The following is an 18,010-nucleotide window of genomic DNA, read 5'->3' on the forward strand; positions in this document are numbered from 1 at the left end:
GTCCCCGTCCCCCCTTACAACTCTCTGGGTGTTTGCTGTCTGCCAGTGGCCCATCAGGGAGTAACACAATCTGGATAGCAGACTGTCACACTGAGGAGATGCAGTATCTAGAATTCTTATGGTTTCTGTATGTCGTAAACAGCTTGATATGAACATTAACATTCATGAACAACTGTTCCGTTTGGGATAGCATAACACTTTAACAAGTCACACACGATCTCTTACACACTTATCTCAGAGTTTTATGAATTTGAATTACTACTTGAAACAGATTTGGGGAGATGATCCTTTAGCTGTGATATACCTTGTTTAAAGGAGTCAACAAATACGCAAAGCCAGGTTTCTGTCTTTACAGAACGCTAGTCTGACAGGCAACAATAGTCAAGCTCAGAAGTCCCTGGCTTCACACGTATCGCCTTGTACTACAGTATGCAATATGTCTTCCCAAATGAATGATTATCCAACACTTCAATACACAACAGACCTCTATTGCAGCAAAGGCGCAAGAGGAGGAAGAAGAAAAAGAAGCAAAAAGCAAGAAAAGTGAAACAAAGTTGAGTGGTGCCAGCTGCTTTGCCATCTGTCACTGTCATGGCTGTAACTCATGATATGTTGAAACAACTTTCTTGAGAAGTTGTGTAGATAATCCTTGATTGTTTCCATTTGCAAGCTACTAGTGAGTACAGAACAGGGTTTGGTGGACGTTGTAGACGGCTGACCAATCCCTCAGTTGTGATTGACATGATAAACCGGTGTCTTTATCAAATCTTTTTAAGGAAATTTGAAGATTTAAAGTTTGAGCTCAGTGTTACAAAGTAAAGGAAATGAGATTCTAAAACATCTCCAAAATCATATATTATTCACAGCAAAGTGCCTTTTTACACGAGCATTGCCACTTTGTAAAATTCTCTATTTTTCTCTTTTCTCTCTCTCTCTCTTGGTTGCATCGGTGAGCAAAGTGGAGAAGCACAGAGGCTCTGCTTGCTTCACCTCCTTCAGAGAACGAGGCACAGCCACCCCACAGGGAGGCAAACCCCTGCTGGTAGACCTTGATAAGTCCTCACTGTCCCCCTATCCTGGCCTTAGCCCTCTGATCCTCAGCCTAGTTGGCTTCGGGCCTACCAAAGACAAAGCCCTGTTAAAATGACTCCGGACGGATGAACAACCAAGCAGAAAAAAATCAAGTCTTCTGACCAAACAAAAAAAAAAAGAAAAAAAAAAGGTTAGCATTGAAGATAAGAAAGCTGATAGGTACTGGAGGAGATGAAGGTCTGGACAGTGTCCATTCACTCCGTGGTGGTCCAGCAGCGCCTCATTAGATGGATGTGTATGAGGCTGTCAAAGCAGGAATATTATACCACGGGGTCGTCAGCAAACTAATTGGGTAACAAAGACCATTTCCAGCTCGGGAAACCCATCTTTTAACTGTGCGTGTGCTGAGACTCTGATAAGAGAGTTCACGTCTAATGCATTTAGTGAGGGGCAAGTTCACCATCTTTATCTTATTTACTTAACTTGGTGTAAATATTGTTGGTCTTTTACGGTGGATTTAGTGAGACCCCATTTCTCAGAAGTGCACTCAGAGATCAAACTATTGAACACTGCAGAAATGTGTCGATGATCAGGTGGTATGCAAATCACAGATACCTTTGTTCAGTTTTTCATCATTAGAACAGAACAGAGTTGCGTTTCATATGTTTCTGTGTTTTGTTTTGTTTTTTTAATTTATTGTACTTTCTACCACGTTTATTGGAATTATAATTCTGACCACTCAGATTTAGATAGAGCTCAGTTTTTGAATTATTGGGTGAGATTGGCTGCACTGACTGAGAGAGTCTCCCGAAATACAAAATCACATACAGTGGATGACATTCTAATGCATCATGAAATTTATAACTCCACCAGAGAAGAGACGGGAGTTCAAAAGAATATTAAAATCCAATACCTAAAGGGGGCACAGAGGTTTATCTAAAGTCAGGGGCTTTATTCAAGCATCATGCTTACTATTTTATTGTTTGTCTTTATTTACTGCCTGTGACTGATCCTAGTCTTCCATGTGTGGTTATGAGTGCAGGGATTTGTTGTGACCCCATTGACTGATTGACTCCTGACTTCCCTTTTCTTCCTCTTTGAAGAAATCCCCCATCCGCATGTTTATTCCCAACAGTGAAAGAGTGGTTCTGTCCAGAGAATATGCCACCTGCCTCCGTGACCCCCAGGGGCCATGGTAATATCCATACAGGTGAACATTACTGGCTCCAGGTTCCCTATTATGTTCCCTCGCACAGCTTCTCGCTGCTCGGGGAGTCAGCCCTAACTTACATGCAAAAGATCAAACAAGTCCTTCCCAATTGAATTCAAATGGGAAATTTCGAGTAATTCAAACAGTGAGTAGTGAAGCGACAGGACTGTTCTGTCCTCTGACCAAAGCCAAACACAAGAAGTACACGTGTGTATATGTACACTCTACCTCCAAGACATGATTAAGTCCGGGAGCACACGCATTACAAATTCAACTTTCTCTTGTTTACAACTTCAAATAGTTCTCAGGATATATGCATTATACATAGTTATGGCAGTACACACACATTAACTTGTGAAGTTGAATTAAACATTCTCCACTACAAAGAAAGTTGGACACATTGTAATTTGACGCTGAAGGGCGAGAGATGGTGGCAAGTAAAGACGATTCATGTAGATGTTTTGCCTGGATCAGTAGAGAATGGTGCAGGTGATGTATAAATATTAAAGGACAGGAGAGATGACAGAGAGGAGATGAGAGGAGGAAAGTGAAGGGAAGGAAAGGAGAGAAATGGAGAGGGAAGGAAAAAATGAGAGGAAAGGAGGGAGCAGTAAAGGACAGGAGAGGAAAGGATAGAAAGGGAAAAGGAAAGAAAAGGAGTGGAAATGAAAAAAAAACTCAAAGGAAAGGAACAAAATGAAAGGAAAGAGGAAAGGAGAGGAAACGAAAGGAAAGGAAAAGAATAGAAAGGAAAGAGGAGGGAAGGCAGGGGTGGAGAAAGGGGCTTGCTTGTCTTCAGGGCAGGTACAGCTTACACTAAACTGTTTGGCTTTAGAGTTGGAGCACCTCAGTGTGCCTGAAGGTCTTCAAGAATGGAGTGTGGATTGAGTCCCCCCTTCCTCCAAATCTCTATTCTTCACTCCTCTCCTCCCTGATTTAGAAAGCAGCACCTGCTTTTTTTTTTTAGTTTAAAAATATTACAAAATATCCTATTACTAATTTTGCATCGCTCCTTAATCAAAATCCCGAGCAGTCAATGATTAGTCTGCCTTGTTACCGCTCTGTTATGTCTTAAAAAAAAGCAACTGAACGTACAGTAATCATGCAGTGCCACCCATAGTCAATATAAATACAACCACTGTGAGCCTTTAAATGGAGTGAAATAAGTAATAGCTAATGCAGCACATGAACTTTGATGCTTACAGTCCAGTCAGCAGGATAAAAGGTGATTTAAATGAGAAAATATTTATTCCCCATAGCACCGCCATGATAGCAGCAGCCAAATAAAGGCACATGCGCACAGTGATGGGTGTCCCTTTAAAGATTCCGGGAACAGCAGTGACTCTCTCAATTTAATCGATTTTAAAATGAAAAGTCAATTTAACAAAGTTGAAAAGAGAAAGATGGGCTAAGGGAAGAAAAAAGCATTCTCTTGCACTCAAGCAGTAAACTAACTGCCGCACAGAGCAGGCAGAGATTTCAGCTGAATTATCTCCCACCTCACATTTGCTCTTAGGCAAGCAGTTTAAAAGCCAAGCGATTGAGCCAGTGATCCAATTTGAAATGCAGAAATGATTAGAGCAGCTTGCCTCATTTCATATCGAAATTCTCTGATTTATGACAGGGCACCAGCCAAGATCTATCTCTAAAGGGAATTAGTGTGCAATTCCTGCATATTTCTGTTATTTAGTCTCCCAATAGCAGATGCTATAGCCTTAGAGAGAAGGAAAGAGGGGGGTGAAAAAAGGAATGAAAGCAGTATGTAGGTATCTTTTCATTTCAGCAGATGTAACCGTAGCCATTTAGAAGAGGAGGAAATGACACAAAAGCAGACTTGAGAAATGGAAGTATTTCCCACTTTATGTAGGATGTTGACAGAGAGTCTTATTTCAGGGCACAATGAAAAATATGCAGCTCCTAACTAAGCATATACACAGCTTTTCCCAGCGTGGATAGTTGTGAGAACACAGACTGTGAGGTTGGCTTTGGCCGTTTTATTCAAAAAAAAAAAAAAAAAAAAAAAAGACCCTTGCAACTCATCCATCCTTGAGGCTAAGAAAATATTAATACGCAGAGCGATAACGAGAGCTAGAGGAAAATCTCCCTTAATGAAATTTCCAGTTGACCACATGCAATTTGTTTCATCGCAGTGAACAACTAATTGCAATGGACGTTATCAAGGTGTGAGTGTGCTGTCTGCTGTAAACTGACTGGTAAAACAGGTACAAATCCTTTATCCTCACTCCCATGTTAGAAACAGAGAACATATAAACTTGACATAACCCATACATAAGCTTGTTTTTTGTTATATTTATACTGCCAGTAGTATTGTCTGAAAAGGACAGGGCGCCGACAAACCTGAATAAATGAGTGGATAAACACAACGAATGCAGATGTTTCCATAGGTGCACTGCATGGTACAATTAAGTAGTTAACATCCAATCACAACAAAAATGCTGAGCAGGCTCACAATGACTGCTCAGCTAGATAATGTTACAATAGCAACAGTGACTAAAGTGACACCTGCATTTAGATCTATGGTAAAGACGTCGGTACACAGGGTCAGAAATTGTGGTTGACATTTGATGACCGTGATGTTTGTGCATTAGTGCGATGTGTAAGAAAAACAGCAACTTTTCCTGAGGTGACTGAGAATGTCAATGCAGGACGTGATCAGACTGTGTCAGCAAAAACAGTCCGTCGACAATTACATGGAGGGGGATATTGACGTATACGGTTAAAATAAACCCCTCATTACCAAGATGAATGCACATTAGAGATATGGAAAAACATTTTCTGGCATGGTTTGGGCCACTGCAAATCAACACAAAGTTGGACTGAGATTTCGGACGCGTTAGACAGGGCTCTCCACTACCACCATCAAAACACCAAATGAGGGAATATCTTTTCTAAGAATTGTGTTCGTTAATACAGCAGAATTCAACAGACTAAAAGAATTAATGCCAAGGCGCACTGAAGCTGTTGTGGTGGCCCAACACCTGACTAAGACACTTCATACTGGTTTTTCATACAAACATTTGTCACCTGTGTGTATGTCACTAGGACATCAACATAAGGTCAAATGTAATGTTAGGGAGAGAAAGTGAAATGTGTTTATCAGTAATTCAAATGAAAAAACGGGTGTTTTATTGAGGAAAGAGGGAAAAACAGACAATATTCAAAATACTTTTGCATTATTATTCACTGAAATATTTCAACTGGTGTTTTTGTTCCGAAATGACACTACTTCATACCGAGTGGGTGTTGAAAGCAGGATAAAACCAATGAATGTCTTGAGATATTCAGATGGAGTGGTTTTGATCTCTCAGTTGTCTAAATCCTGCAGCTGTGGGATCAAGACAGATACAGTGCCAGTCAGTGACCTTGGTGGAGGGGGGAAAAAAAAAAAGCGATGAGGAAAATAATCATTCCCGCCAAGGTTCGTATCGATTTCACCTGCCCTGACCATGACGCGGGTTAAGAGTAGCCAGTGGTGGTGAAATGGTCAGCGGTGATATCATTAGCTTGTTGTTTACACAGGGAAGCAGGGAGTTAGAAGAAGGCTGAGTGTCACAAGCCACTTTCTTCTTCACCTCCTTCAGCTGATCAGAGGATCATGGTATCAAGGAGGGATTAGTAGCGACTTGGGATTTGTGTGATTGGTTAATTTATTGCGGTGATGGCAGGTCTTTCATCTATGGCAACATTTAATCAGCGCAGCCACAGAGGCTATTACAGGTTAGCTCCTTTCTGGAGTCAGTCCGGCTGTGCCATCAGCTCTATCACAATTCCCCTGAAATTTCCAAATTATCTGGAACAGGCTTTAGCTTCTCAGTAATAAAAATTAGAACAGATTCCTGATAGAAGCTTTTGCTCACACAGGGCCAATTATAAATAGTACAGCCCTTCCTTGGAAGAGGGAAAAGGGGAAGGGGAAAAAAATCCAAGTCTGAGAGATGTGCACGGAACTTATCGTTCAGCCCCTGCTCCGCTCTGATCCAAATCCGTGTGGCTGAAAATTTATATTAGATTTTATCACAGAGGCCTAAGTCTAGAAAAATCAATGAAGGTTATCTTTTATGTTGCAGCAACTTGTGGAAATATTGATTTTCATTTTATAGCGAATTTGGAGCATCAGTTTGTAATCACTTCCTCGCTGACTACACTGTTTTGGTCACTGTATCTCTTACACGAGGAACGGTAACAGAGCTCAGAAGAAAAAAAAAACATTACGGAGAGAGTATTGAAACCACTGGAGTGAAGGCAGAGGGTGGATAAACCATAACAGACTACACAGAGAAGAATGCCAGAGGGGTTTTTATAGGCTCTGACAGGGATAATAGACTGTAAACTGATATTAAACACTGTATCTCTATTTACAAAAAAAAAAAAGAACATGAACATGAACATAAAAATATATACTGGGGTTTTTTGTTTTTGTTTAGTTTTTTGTTTTCATTTTTCACATCATAAATATGACATTTAAATCGTTACTAAGTTAAAGTTAGGCACTTGTCATGTCTTTTTTGCAACTGGAACATTTGTCTATCCATTAGGGGTCAGCATATTTTACAAACTCAACTCAGAGAGCTGTTTTGGACAGGAAAGAGCTTCCATACGTCACATCCACTGGCTGTATGACTGTTATGTAAAAGAGAGAGGCGAGTTTGTTTCTATAAAACCATTTCATCATATACTCCCTCGCTTCAGGGAAATCGTAATTTTCTGCCTGTCAATCTGCATTTCTTCTGGACTCGGCCACTTAGGCCAGCTGATCCGGTTGTACAAATGTTTTCATTTGCATTTGCAGATGCTCCTCCCTGCAGTGACGCCATTATGTCTTAATCCTAAATATGTTGTGCGCAGTTGCTCTCCTGCATTTCTTTGTCTTTGTGACGGCTGGTACATGCAGTATGCTTACAAAGCACATTGGGCACCATTGTCACTATAGATGCATTATGTAAATCTGCACTGAGAGACTGTCATGGGTTGTTGCTGCTCAGTTTCTAGCAAAAAGGAAGCAAAGAAAAACAAGTGATTGACGATTAAATCAAAATAATACATAATACCCATAGTCGGAATTTCAAAAGTTTCTATCAAAGCATTTACTAAAGGAACAATTGTGATTACAATTATTTGTACTTCTTCTGATTTCTAACAGTGGGAAGACGTCTGGTTAATGTGGTACTTTGTCCCTGTTGGCTACATTAAGAGCAGCTGGAATATCATGAATTCCCAGAGTCTCAGAGGGACGGCAGAGAGGCCTCTCGCTGCTGAATAAGAGATGGCTTCAGTCTGGAGATCTAAGAAAGGGTTAATCTGATTCCCATTTCAGATAGTCGTCCTAGCAACAATCGGCCAGTCTGCTCTGCTCCTTTGACAGGGGTGTGAGATTTTCAGGTTAGCCAGATAGAAGACTTTATTGTGAGGCTAATTTGAAATGTGAAATCGCGGATGGCTTAAATTACAGAGGTCCTCTCTCTCTCATCTGCTGCCAGGATGGGATAAGGAGATGCCAGAAGAAGGAATAAGAATATCAACAGACACAATTTACTGTCTGTGTTTGATCAGTTTGGCAGTGTAGTTTGCCAATGTGCAAAGCTATACATATAAGGACTATTTAGAAATATATCTTTATTTAGTGTCTGTATTTGTTTTCTTAATTTTGCAGGCTGAATCCGAACAGATTCTTATCGTCTCTCTGAGATGTATTTGCTGTTGGTGAATAATTCTCTCTAAAAAAAAAATTCTGTGTGTCCTCCAGCCTCCGACTAGATAGAGTTCATGGAAAGAGAAATGGGCGAGTGGAGGAGGAGGAGGGGGCATGCAAGCGCACTGCCGGAGCACAGTGCTCATCTCTTGTGCATATCTGTGCCAATTCAGACCTTTAACATGCTCAAGTGACATTTGCATTTATCCTTGAAGGTTGTTGCCTTTTGCGGGGGAGAAATAAGTGAAAAGCACGGGAGAGGACTAGTGTTTTTCTGTTGCATTAGGCAGATGGACAGTGTCCTGTCGCTGCCTGCCTCAGATGGAAAAAGAAATGAAGTGTCGAGATTGCACCCCAACCCATTTTCTCTTAGCTAAACTATTTCTGTACCATCCTAATGAAGGAGGGCCCCGGGGTTCAAAAGTAATGGCCTTGAAATACTGACATTTTGCCTTTGAGTAATAGGCTACTGTACCCAGCTGCCTGAGATGTTGCAACAGCCCCCCCCCCCCACACACCCCAATCACCCCGCCCCCCCTTCCAACCCCCCAACAATTCTCCACACGCAACATCACCGACACACTATTTTGCAAGTAGAAGAAAAACAACACCAAAACAAAAGCACAACAAAAATCATATGAGGATAAATAGAGCAAGCAAATCTGGTGACACTGCACCATGTGAATCTATTATGGTGGATGTTGTACACTGTCTCCCTGTTTTATTTTTTCTTTCTGAGAAATAAAACTCCACTTTTGACCTCTGACCAAGAAGAAAAATGACCTTACACATTCAGAATAATTTTCCGGCATATTATAAAAACTCTAACCTCAATCGCCCTTTGAAATGGATACTGATTCTTTAAATTCTTCCCTGCTTGTTTCAGGAAATAGTGAGATCATGACGATAGCGAGGCACAATGTGCCCAAAGTTCACCGCTGAACACTCGCTTCCTTCTCTCTGAGAGTCACCAGCCTTTTTTTTTTTCTTTCTTTTTTTTTTTTTATTATTATTCCCAGACACCTGAGATGTTCCTGTTAATCTGAGAGATCTGATGCTGAATCACCGGGTTCAATCCTGGATGAGAATTCCTCCTTTTTTATACAATGCAGGCTCTTGCTCCCATTTGTCACCACTCCAACCGCTACTGCAGCCTTTGTCTTTAGGCCATCACACACACACACACACACACATACGTACACACAAAACCTATCCTGATTCTCACGTCTTCTCAGCAATGAAAAAAAAAAAAGGGATTGGGTGGACTTAAGTTACATGCTTTATAGTTTGTAAAATTGCCTGTTTATGGGCATTCAGAGCAGCAGAAGAGCGTAACTCAGTGGTTATTAATGTTTCTTTAATCAGCAAAATAAGCAAATGATTAGTGTTTGTTATCTGTTCCTGTCCAGAAGACGAAGAGCACGGTCCCGGTGGTGCTGAGCGCCGGCCCCAGGTGGCTGCTGGATGTGACTTGGCAGGGAGCGGAAGACAACAAAAACAACTGTGTGGTGTACAGCAAAGGTAAGCAAGCAGCGCCGGCATCCTGTTATCTCTCCGCAGCGCAACACACCACGCCAGAGCAGCGCAGCAAAGACACTGACAATTCTCCATCCACTCCACTCCTGCCTGTCTCTCTCTCTCTCTCTCTCTCTCTCTCTCTTTCTCTGTGTCTGTCTGTCTTTCTTTTACTTTTTCTCTTCTTTCTTCCTATCCTTGCTTCTCAAAGTCACCAACACAAACAAATAACTGCATGTACACAGCCACAAGGACACACAAAAAGACATACGTGCACACACTCTCTCACCATATCTGGTTTTCTCATCCAAAGAGTAATTTATATCACTAAAACTCTGATTAGGAACTGAGAAACATCACTTGACACACAGAGTTAATGGTCTTTAGATTTCACAAGGTAATTAATGCCCCCCCCCCCCCCTTTTTTTTTCTTTTATACTAAGTGAATCCCTATCTCAGAGTAGATAGCAGGCAAAGCATGAGTGGAGATGGGTTTGCCATTTTGCTTCATTTGTTCTCTCACTAATTCAGCAAAGCTTTAGCTGTACATGTTTAATAAATCAGACGTTCACACAAGCCCCACTAGAAATGGATTTATGTAAATATGGGAGAGAAAAAAAACTACAACATATCACCATGTCATAAAATCCATGTTGTTTATTCAAAACTGACCCTAAAAGTGCAAAAACCCAAATGACCCACTGACATAAAGATAAATTCCTCAATCTGCTGCATTGTGTCCACAGAAAACCCTCATTAAAACAGCCCAATATGGATCTGCAGAGAACTCAGTTTGTTGCAGATTGAATGAGAAGATGCTTAAACTGTATACAGCCCTGACACTACCGTCTGTAGCTTCACTGCTCATGAAAGCACAAGACTTCTACAGCTATAATTGGGTCTTGACGGGTGTTAACCAGAGAGACACTGCAAAATAAATACGTAAATAAAGATGTGTTTTGGATTCCAAAGGGTGAGGGAAAGGGACTCCATTTATCACTTTTCAAAAATGATTACCCCGTGACAATACCCCCAAAGCTGAAATGGAGCTTCTTCTCCCTCAAAGTGAATAAGTGGCAGGAGTGGGATTTGCAACCCGGATTTTCAGTCTCCCAATTCTCATCTACTAATCACTAGACTGCACTGGGGAGTTATCCTCTTAACCGGCTACTTAACTTTGTGCTCTTTATCACCAAATCATTAAAGTTTTGATAAGCTGTTAAAGAAGATTATGCACTTCTTTAAAATCTTCTAATCTTTTTGCTCAGAGACTGACTGTATGAAACAAAAAAAAGGGCAATAACAGGATTTCTCACTTTTTTTTGTTAAGTCTGGAGAATTTCCTCTGTCGCTCTTAATACATGTATCGCGATAGCATCACACGCAGCACACGCAGCATCATCACCTCAGCTATGTCTCACTGACAGCTCCTTTGTTTTGTCATTCTGGCTTGACCTTATTAAATTAAACACAATAACATCCCCGGATGTCGCCTTGTGAGAGTTGTTCTGTTTTGTACTCTGTAAGTTCGTTTACTCTAAATCCTCCACAAGAATCAGCACTCAGTTGCCAACTGATGATACATGATAATAGAGGGAGTTTTGAACACAAAGAATTAATTGAAATCCTGGAGTAGATGTAAATTATCTCCTCACTTCGTAGTAGCTGTGAGGCAGTCACCGAGCTGAAAAAAACCAGCATCAAATACTTCAGACACCACTTCATTCTCATTTTCGTTTTTTCTACAGTTTTCCCAATTTAGTTGTGGCGGTACTTCATGAGTTTTCAGGAAAACTGTTAATTTCATTAAATAAGAATGATAATAATAATAACAAAAAGCCTGTCCTGAGTTTTCACTTCTGACTTTGAAACGAATGCCACAATAAATATCAGAAATTCAATTCAACTACTATGATACCACAAGGTACAAAAAATTCATGCTGTGTAATCCCATACTTGACTCGAACAGCTTTGTAGGAACTTGGCCACAGAGCTTTGGATAAATTGGTTGGGTGTCCGTTTTTCTCTTCTCTCTAACCAAAACTGTTCCACATTTTGCTCTTGGCGACTTTTTTTTTTTTTTTTTTTTTAAGGTGGACTTGGACCAAGTTCAGAAAGTGGTGAAGTGTTTGATGCCGTTCAGCAATTTGACTCTTGCGTCCAGACTCGATTTCTACCACGCATTCTTCTTCATCGCCCTCTGTTAAATATTCCAATCTGCATGTGTGTGCACACTCTGGAGGTGACATTGAAATTGAATGTCAGCGTGCTGGAAATATCAAATCTTTGTCAAATTCGATATTGAATTTGGTCTTTTTGCTGCAGTTTTGAAGCAGCTCTGGAATTATGTTTATCATGTCGACACTAGCGTGGATTGACTAAAGGGAAAAACCTCCTCAGTCCAACGGGAACTTTCTTCCCACCTCGAAAAGCTGAGGCCCAGATTGTTTATATCTTCACCCCTGTGCTGTTTCCCCACTGTCGGCTGCTTCATTGCTCCCTGAGATGCGTTACTTATGGAAAACAGCGAATATCTCAATACACAGTATGCTTGCAGAATATGTTTTGGCTCACGTTTCAGTGGTCTCGGATTTCTTTATGGCTGCTTGAAAAGATAGTCGCAGTTTACTTTGGATGCTTGCCAGTGTGGATCTATGGGGGAGTAAGGACTGGTGATTGGTTTGAGTGGTTGTAGCTTACTGTTGGGCGTTCTGTCCCATAATTTCTGCATTACATTTTGTACAACTGCTCATCCTCCAGCCCTGAAACTTGTCATTCAGGAAGTCGGGGAAATATGTGCAGAGGGCGAGAGGACAGGATTCAGCAAAACGATTCCTCTGAGAGTTGTATTCCAGCAGTGCGTTATGTATAATACATGCGGTGGAATGTGTAACAAGCAGCTGGGTGGTGTAGTCCGGTCCCCTACAGGGCGCCCCTGGACATCAGCACCAAGACAAGCTAACTGTAGTGTCAAGTATAGGTTTTTTTTTTTTTTTTGCCTAATGTTGGGATTCTACAGTTCTAATAACAATAATAATAATGTCAGCAAAACTGTGTTTTCCCTGACAATCTGTATTCTGTTTTCCTGTCTCTATCATTTTATCCAGATGAACAGAAAGACAGGAACATTTAAAAAATTAGAAGTCAAAGACCATGGGTAACGTTTAAATGTCTCAAATTATGATTCACAGAGCTATTTCATGAATATAAATTCTTCTTTGAGTTCTCTTTCTTAAAATGAGTGGCAGCAAGAGCCCTGAAGTCGAAGTAGGAAATGTGCAATATCTGTTTTTCCCAGGCTGTCAGCATGGCCCTGTTTGTTTTACATTAAACTCCCAGGAAGAGCCTTAGCAGCCAGCCATTACTAAAACTCTCAACTCTACTACTGCGCTAACTCATTATCGAGAAATCCACCTGGAACACCCACAATGCTCTCCTCCACACTCCGACAGTTTCTTTGAAGCACTGAAGTTATAGAAACAGGCAGCAAGTAAGTCTGCAGAGTAATTATATGTTACAGTAATGCTGGAGACCGAGGGGAGAGAGAGAAGGAGAGAGGGGATAGAGAGAGAGAGAGAGGGAGAATGACAGACAGGGACACAGAGAGACAGAAACCAGTGGAGAATTTTCTGTACAGATAAACAACAGATTGATAAACAATACAGCTGGAGAGTAGGAGAGATTTAACAGAAAGAAAATTCAGCCCCATTTTGATTTTTTCCTGTAGCATCTCCTAGTGGAATAATGTTACCAATGGAGACTTCAAGTTCAAATGCTGAAAACTTCCCTGACCGGAAGGATGGCTATGTTTTGTTGTTAGGTAACTTCTAACGGCTGTAGTGATTATGACGGGAGCAAAAGAGGAAGTCAGGTGACGTAGCATATTGATTTGGTTTATGTAATAGAGGATTAATTCACCCAGTGCAATGGTGTTTTTAATACTTGCTAGTTCAGTTCATGTTGTTTTTTGTTTCTTTTTAACTGGATTGTCTGACTGTCTGTGTGTGTGTGTAGTTAAAGAAATGACAAGTGTCATTTTTAGACCTATGGTACAGTACATGACTCAATTCATTCTCAGTGTGAGCCGTCATTGTGCTTACTCCATTGTTACCTGATATCAGAGCCCATTGAAACTATACACACTCAATGTGACCACATTATGTGGCATTATTCAGAGGTCACCTAAACTTTTCAACTGTAAGCCTCTTAGGCCAGACCACATTCAGATACAGCATGTCCAATAAGTCTCCAGAGCAACTTAGCCCATTGTTCGTGCAGAAATTGACCAATGTAACTAGGCCGTTTTACATAAGCCCGGACAGTGCAGAATTAGCTAACTCACTGTGTCTTTGTATTATTTCACATTCTCTAAGTCCTCACAATCAGATCCTTTTTTTATGCCTTCATTTGCTCTTTCCACTGCTTCATAGCTGTAGATCTCTGAGGCATAAGATGAACTAGTGCCTATGTAGATGTAGTATCTATTTGACTTTCTTTTTTTCTTTTTTCAAATAAATCCAGACTTGCAAAGACTTACTGTACAAAGACATTTTGAGAGATTTCTTTTTTTTTTTTGGAAGCACAAAACTGCACTGCACTGTTTCCTGCACTGCTCGCTGGTAGCATGCAGCATTAACTGGTGAGAGAAGAGAACTCTTACAGTTCAAAATTTAATTGTTCATTTCAACCCTCCTCTTTTAAAATGACTGCAGCGAATAGGAGGTGCGAGGGTTATTATCTGTTATCTGGGAACATAGCGAAATAGTGTGACTGAATAATAACTAAACAACTGACACAATGTAAAAATTTCATTATCAGTGTATTAAAACAAAATTGTACCCTAAAGGAGTCCCCACCACAGCTCCGAGCAGCCGACTAATTATGTTTAATTAAAAGACAACAGAGATCAACAGAATCGTTTTCATTAGGAAATTATTAATGATTCCACTGCAACAATAATTGATTGCACTGAGCCACGCGATAACTCGGTACGGTCAGGCTGGAGTGAGCCGGGTGGAGAGGAGAGGCTGGTTTAGGCATTTGGCAGCTGTTGAGTAGCGTGTCTTTTAGCTGAAGCTTCCACATTAGCAATTGAGGAGAAGTTGTAATGCTGGCTTTATGGAGAGGAGAGGAGGAGGAGGAGGAGGGGGAGGAGGAGGGGGGGTAGTGTGGTGGGTTAAGGACAGCAAAATCCAAATCATGCGGCCATCTAAGAGGACTTAACCATCCCACACATGTATTTAGGAGGCATTCATGCACATACAAGCACACACGTTTCAGTGCACACGACTAAGATGGGAACACACAATCTTTGTTTTCTCCTTTTTTCCTTTCCGTCTCGCTCGTAAGCATCTAAACTACATGCACGCACGCACTGCCTTTGCTGCTGCTCCATTCAGAGCCATGTGAAAGTCGTCAGCTCCAGACGCTTCCTCCGTCAGCCTTTTATGTGCATTGTTCTCCCGACGCACAGGCAGTTTCCCTGTGCTAGACAGTATAGCACAGGCACCAGACACCACACTCTGCCACAGCACCCACATTCACTGCAAACACACACACTAACACACAGACCAAACGCCATTATCGAAAATTCGCATAATGCCTGCTGACACATATATGTCCATCTGCATTCAGTGTAGACTAAGCCTTGAGACAAAAACAACAATACAGGGTGGAAATGTAAAAGAAGTGATGGGCACTGATGAGGGACAAGACTGTTCTTTTCAAATATCACCATTTAACATTTTGTAGCTGTGGTCTGCATGCACATTGTTGAGTACGTGCTTGTGATTTGTGTTGTGTCTGTGTGTGTATGTGTGTCTGTGTGAGTATAGCTGGTCGTCCTTGTATCAATGCCACGGAGGGTGTCAGGCTAATGAGCGTGGGCTGTCCTTAGAGCAGGAGGGTTTGGGTTGTGCCATTCACTCTGCATATTTAAATGCCTTGTAGAGCTTAAGTAGGCCCACTTTTCCATGTCAGGGCAGCGTTCAATCCTGCTGCGACCATTAATTATGATACCATTGTGCTCCAGTGTGGCTAATAAGAGTGATGTATTGCACCCTCGTGGCATTATAATCATCTGAGTGAAGTACCTGGACTACACTGAGCTCGCTTTAAGCACCGCGTTTTAAAAAAAGAAAAAGGAAAAAAAAAAACAGCGAGTGAAGAGGAAGCTTCTTCCCTCCTCTCCATCTCGACTGGCTCCTGTATTGGTTAATGCTTCTACATGAGAGTGTGTCACAGATTTAACTTCTCTATAATTGTATAATCAATGATGAGAAATGCTTTGGTATTGATCATGCAGGAGAGCTGAGAGTGTGTCTGAGAGGGAGGAAACACACACACAGTCACTTGTGCACAGGCTTCAGAGGCACATCTGAGTCATTATTTTTGATTATTTTTGTCACTTTTTCATCCATGCGTGTGCACTCTCTCTATCTACACTGTATTATCATGTTAAATGACTTATCTGCGTTGCTTTCTGAGACGTCTTTGCACACTGGTTACTGGTTAAGTGGATTTTTTAGGAGCTGCCTCTTAATATTTGGAGCATGTCTCCTCAGTCCTCAGTACTGAATGTGTTACATTCAGTACAGATGGGGAAAAAAAGATCACATTTTATTACATTAATCACTGCAAGTTAATGTGATTATATGTACTTTATATTTCCCTTCTTAACTTCCCTCCCTTAACGGCATAATCAATGACCGTTTTTATATTCATTGAAAAACTTCTGCGGATATGAAAATAAGCCTCTGCGAGGTTTTTTAATCTACTGCAGGATCTTGAGTCAGTAATTAAAGAGTCCATTCTGTGTGTCTTCTAAAAACCCTTAGCCTGCTTTTAGGCCTGGGTATGATCCAGCCCACCGCCCCCATCTCTGCTGTGGTAAGTAGGTGTGAAAAGCATTGTCAGTGTGCTCCAGGATAAAGCTCTGCTGTTGGATGCCATTGGTCAGAGTCAACCCCCCCCCACAATACACACAAGATCCAGAAGCAGGTTGAGAAGAAGTGTGTGTGAGTTCATGTGTGTGTGGAGACAGAGGATGTAGGGGGTTGTGTGTGTGTGTGTGTGTGTGTGTGTGTGTGTGTGTGTGTGTGTGTGTGTGTGTGTGTGTGTGTGTGTGTGTGTGTGTGTGTGTGTGTGTGTGTGTGTGTGTGTGCGTGCAAGGATAATGAGAGACAAAAGCTGAAAGCTGGAGAGAGGGGCCTTTCTACACATCCACACAGCTTTTTTTTTGGGGGGGGGGGGGGTGTCTTTTTATCAGGCTGGGGGGTGTGAGGGGGGGTCACAGTGTGTGTATGTGAGAGAGTGAGTGAGCGAAAGAGATGGAGGACGAGAGATAGAGGAATCACTGGGGTGGAGGGGTGTTTAGATCGTCAGTCAGCGTGATGGAAAACCACACGGTTAAAGTCTCTCTGAGGGTTGACACAGGACTGCAGCGAGTGGAACTAAACAAGTGAAACTGAGTCTAGGTGAAACTCTGATGCACTGAGTGGAGAGAGGAGATGATCATCCTTTGAAAAAAGCCCACTGAGAAGGAAAAAAAGAACATGACAGTGGAAGAAAAACACTGATGCACCTTTGAAAGGACACTAACTGTTAGGATGAGACCACGAGCTTAGAGAGTATAGTTAGAACAATTCTATTCAAGCCGTGTAGGGTCTAGCAGAGCAGGGTCCGTTTTTCCTTTGATAATGTATACCCCCTGCAAATCAATTTTTAGGTTGGGCAAAACATAATCAGATTTTCTCTGAAGAAATAGCTCGACACATTACAAAATTGTTTTGTGGGGTCGCCACTGTGTTCATGCAGGAGAGCTCGGCGATAACCTTTATACATACCTTTGCAGCTAATCCATTTTATTGATTGTACATCCACCTGCGTGGAAAAAAAACACATAGTCCCATAGTCTTTAGAGCGCCGTATCAGTGTGATATCACAGTTTTTCTTTTCTCGTTGCAACGCATGGAGGAACACAACAGCAAGCCACCTCTACTAGTACCTTATCTGTGGGTTGTTTTATCATGCAATCTGGTCAAGGGATCTTAGCTATTCTACCCCTCTTAAAGTCCAATGCCATGGGTAAGGACACAGGGAGGAACAAGGTGGGTTCAACAATGAGCTTCAAAGGTGCAGCTGTATCAATCTGGAAATGTGATATGTGGTAAACTTAATAATCCTGCTAGAAGCATGGTTTCACCATGTATTCAAATCATACTTAAAAGCTGCAATCAATGTTGTTGTTTTTTCGCAGCCCATTTTGGTTCAGGATTCCAAACCCTCAAAAAACAGGATTGGATTGACACTGTCCTCACTAGCAAAGGCTGCTGTAGCTTAAGGTTTTTAATACCAAAACATAAATCAGATCAAACCTTCAACTTAGGTGATAGACAAGAAAATCAAATCCTCTGTGCTGTGTGTGTTGTCCTGCTGGAACCATGTGCTACTGACTCTGCAAAACCCGAGATTGTTTTGGATTTCTCATTTTGCACAATAAATGCATATGAAGGATTTGGTGCCTGTATTGAGGGTAACAACTG

At 41.4% G+C, this 18,010-nt stretch overlaps 1 protein-coding gene across 1 annotated transcript in view; it reads left to right on the forward strand.

Moving 5' to 3' along the window:
• Nucleotides 1-18,010, forward strand: part of zfpm2a (zinc finger protein, FOG family member 2a) — an 85,072-nt gene that overhangs the window by 31,837 nt on the left and 35,225 nt on the right. Inside the window, exon 5 of the mRNA XM_041043929.1 lies at nt 9,362-9,473. Coding sequence (XP_040899863.1) covers nt 9,362-9,473 — 112 coding nt within the window. The remainder of the gene's footprint in view (nt 1-9,361; nt 9,474-18,010) is intronic.

The sequence above is a fragment of the Toxotes jaculatrix genome, chromosome 8 (genome assembly GCF_017976425.1).
Source record: "Toxotes jaculatrix isolate fToxJac2 chromosome 8, fToxJac2.pri, whole genome shotgun sequence".
NCBI lineage: Eukaryota > Metazoa > Chordata > Actinopteri > Toxotidae > Toxotes > Toxotes jaculatrix.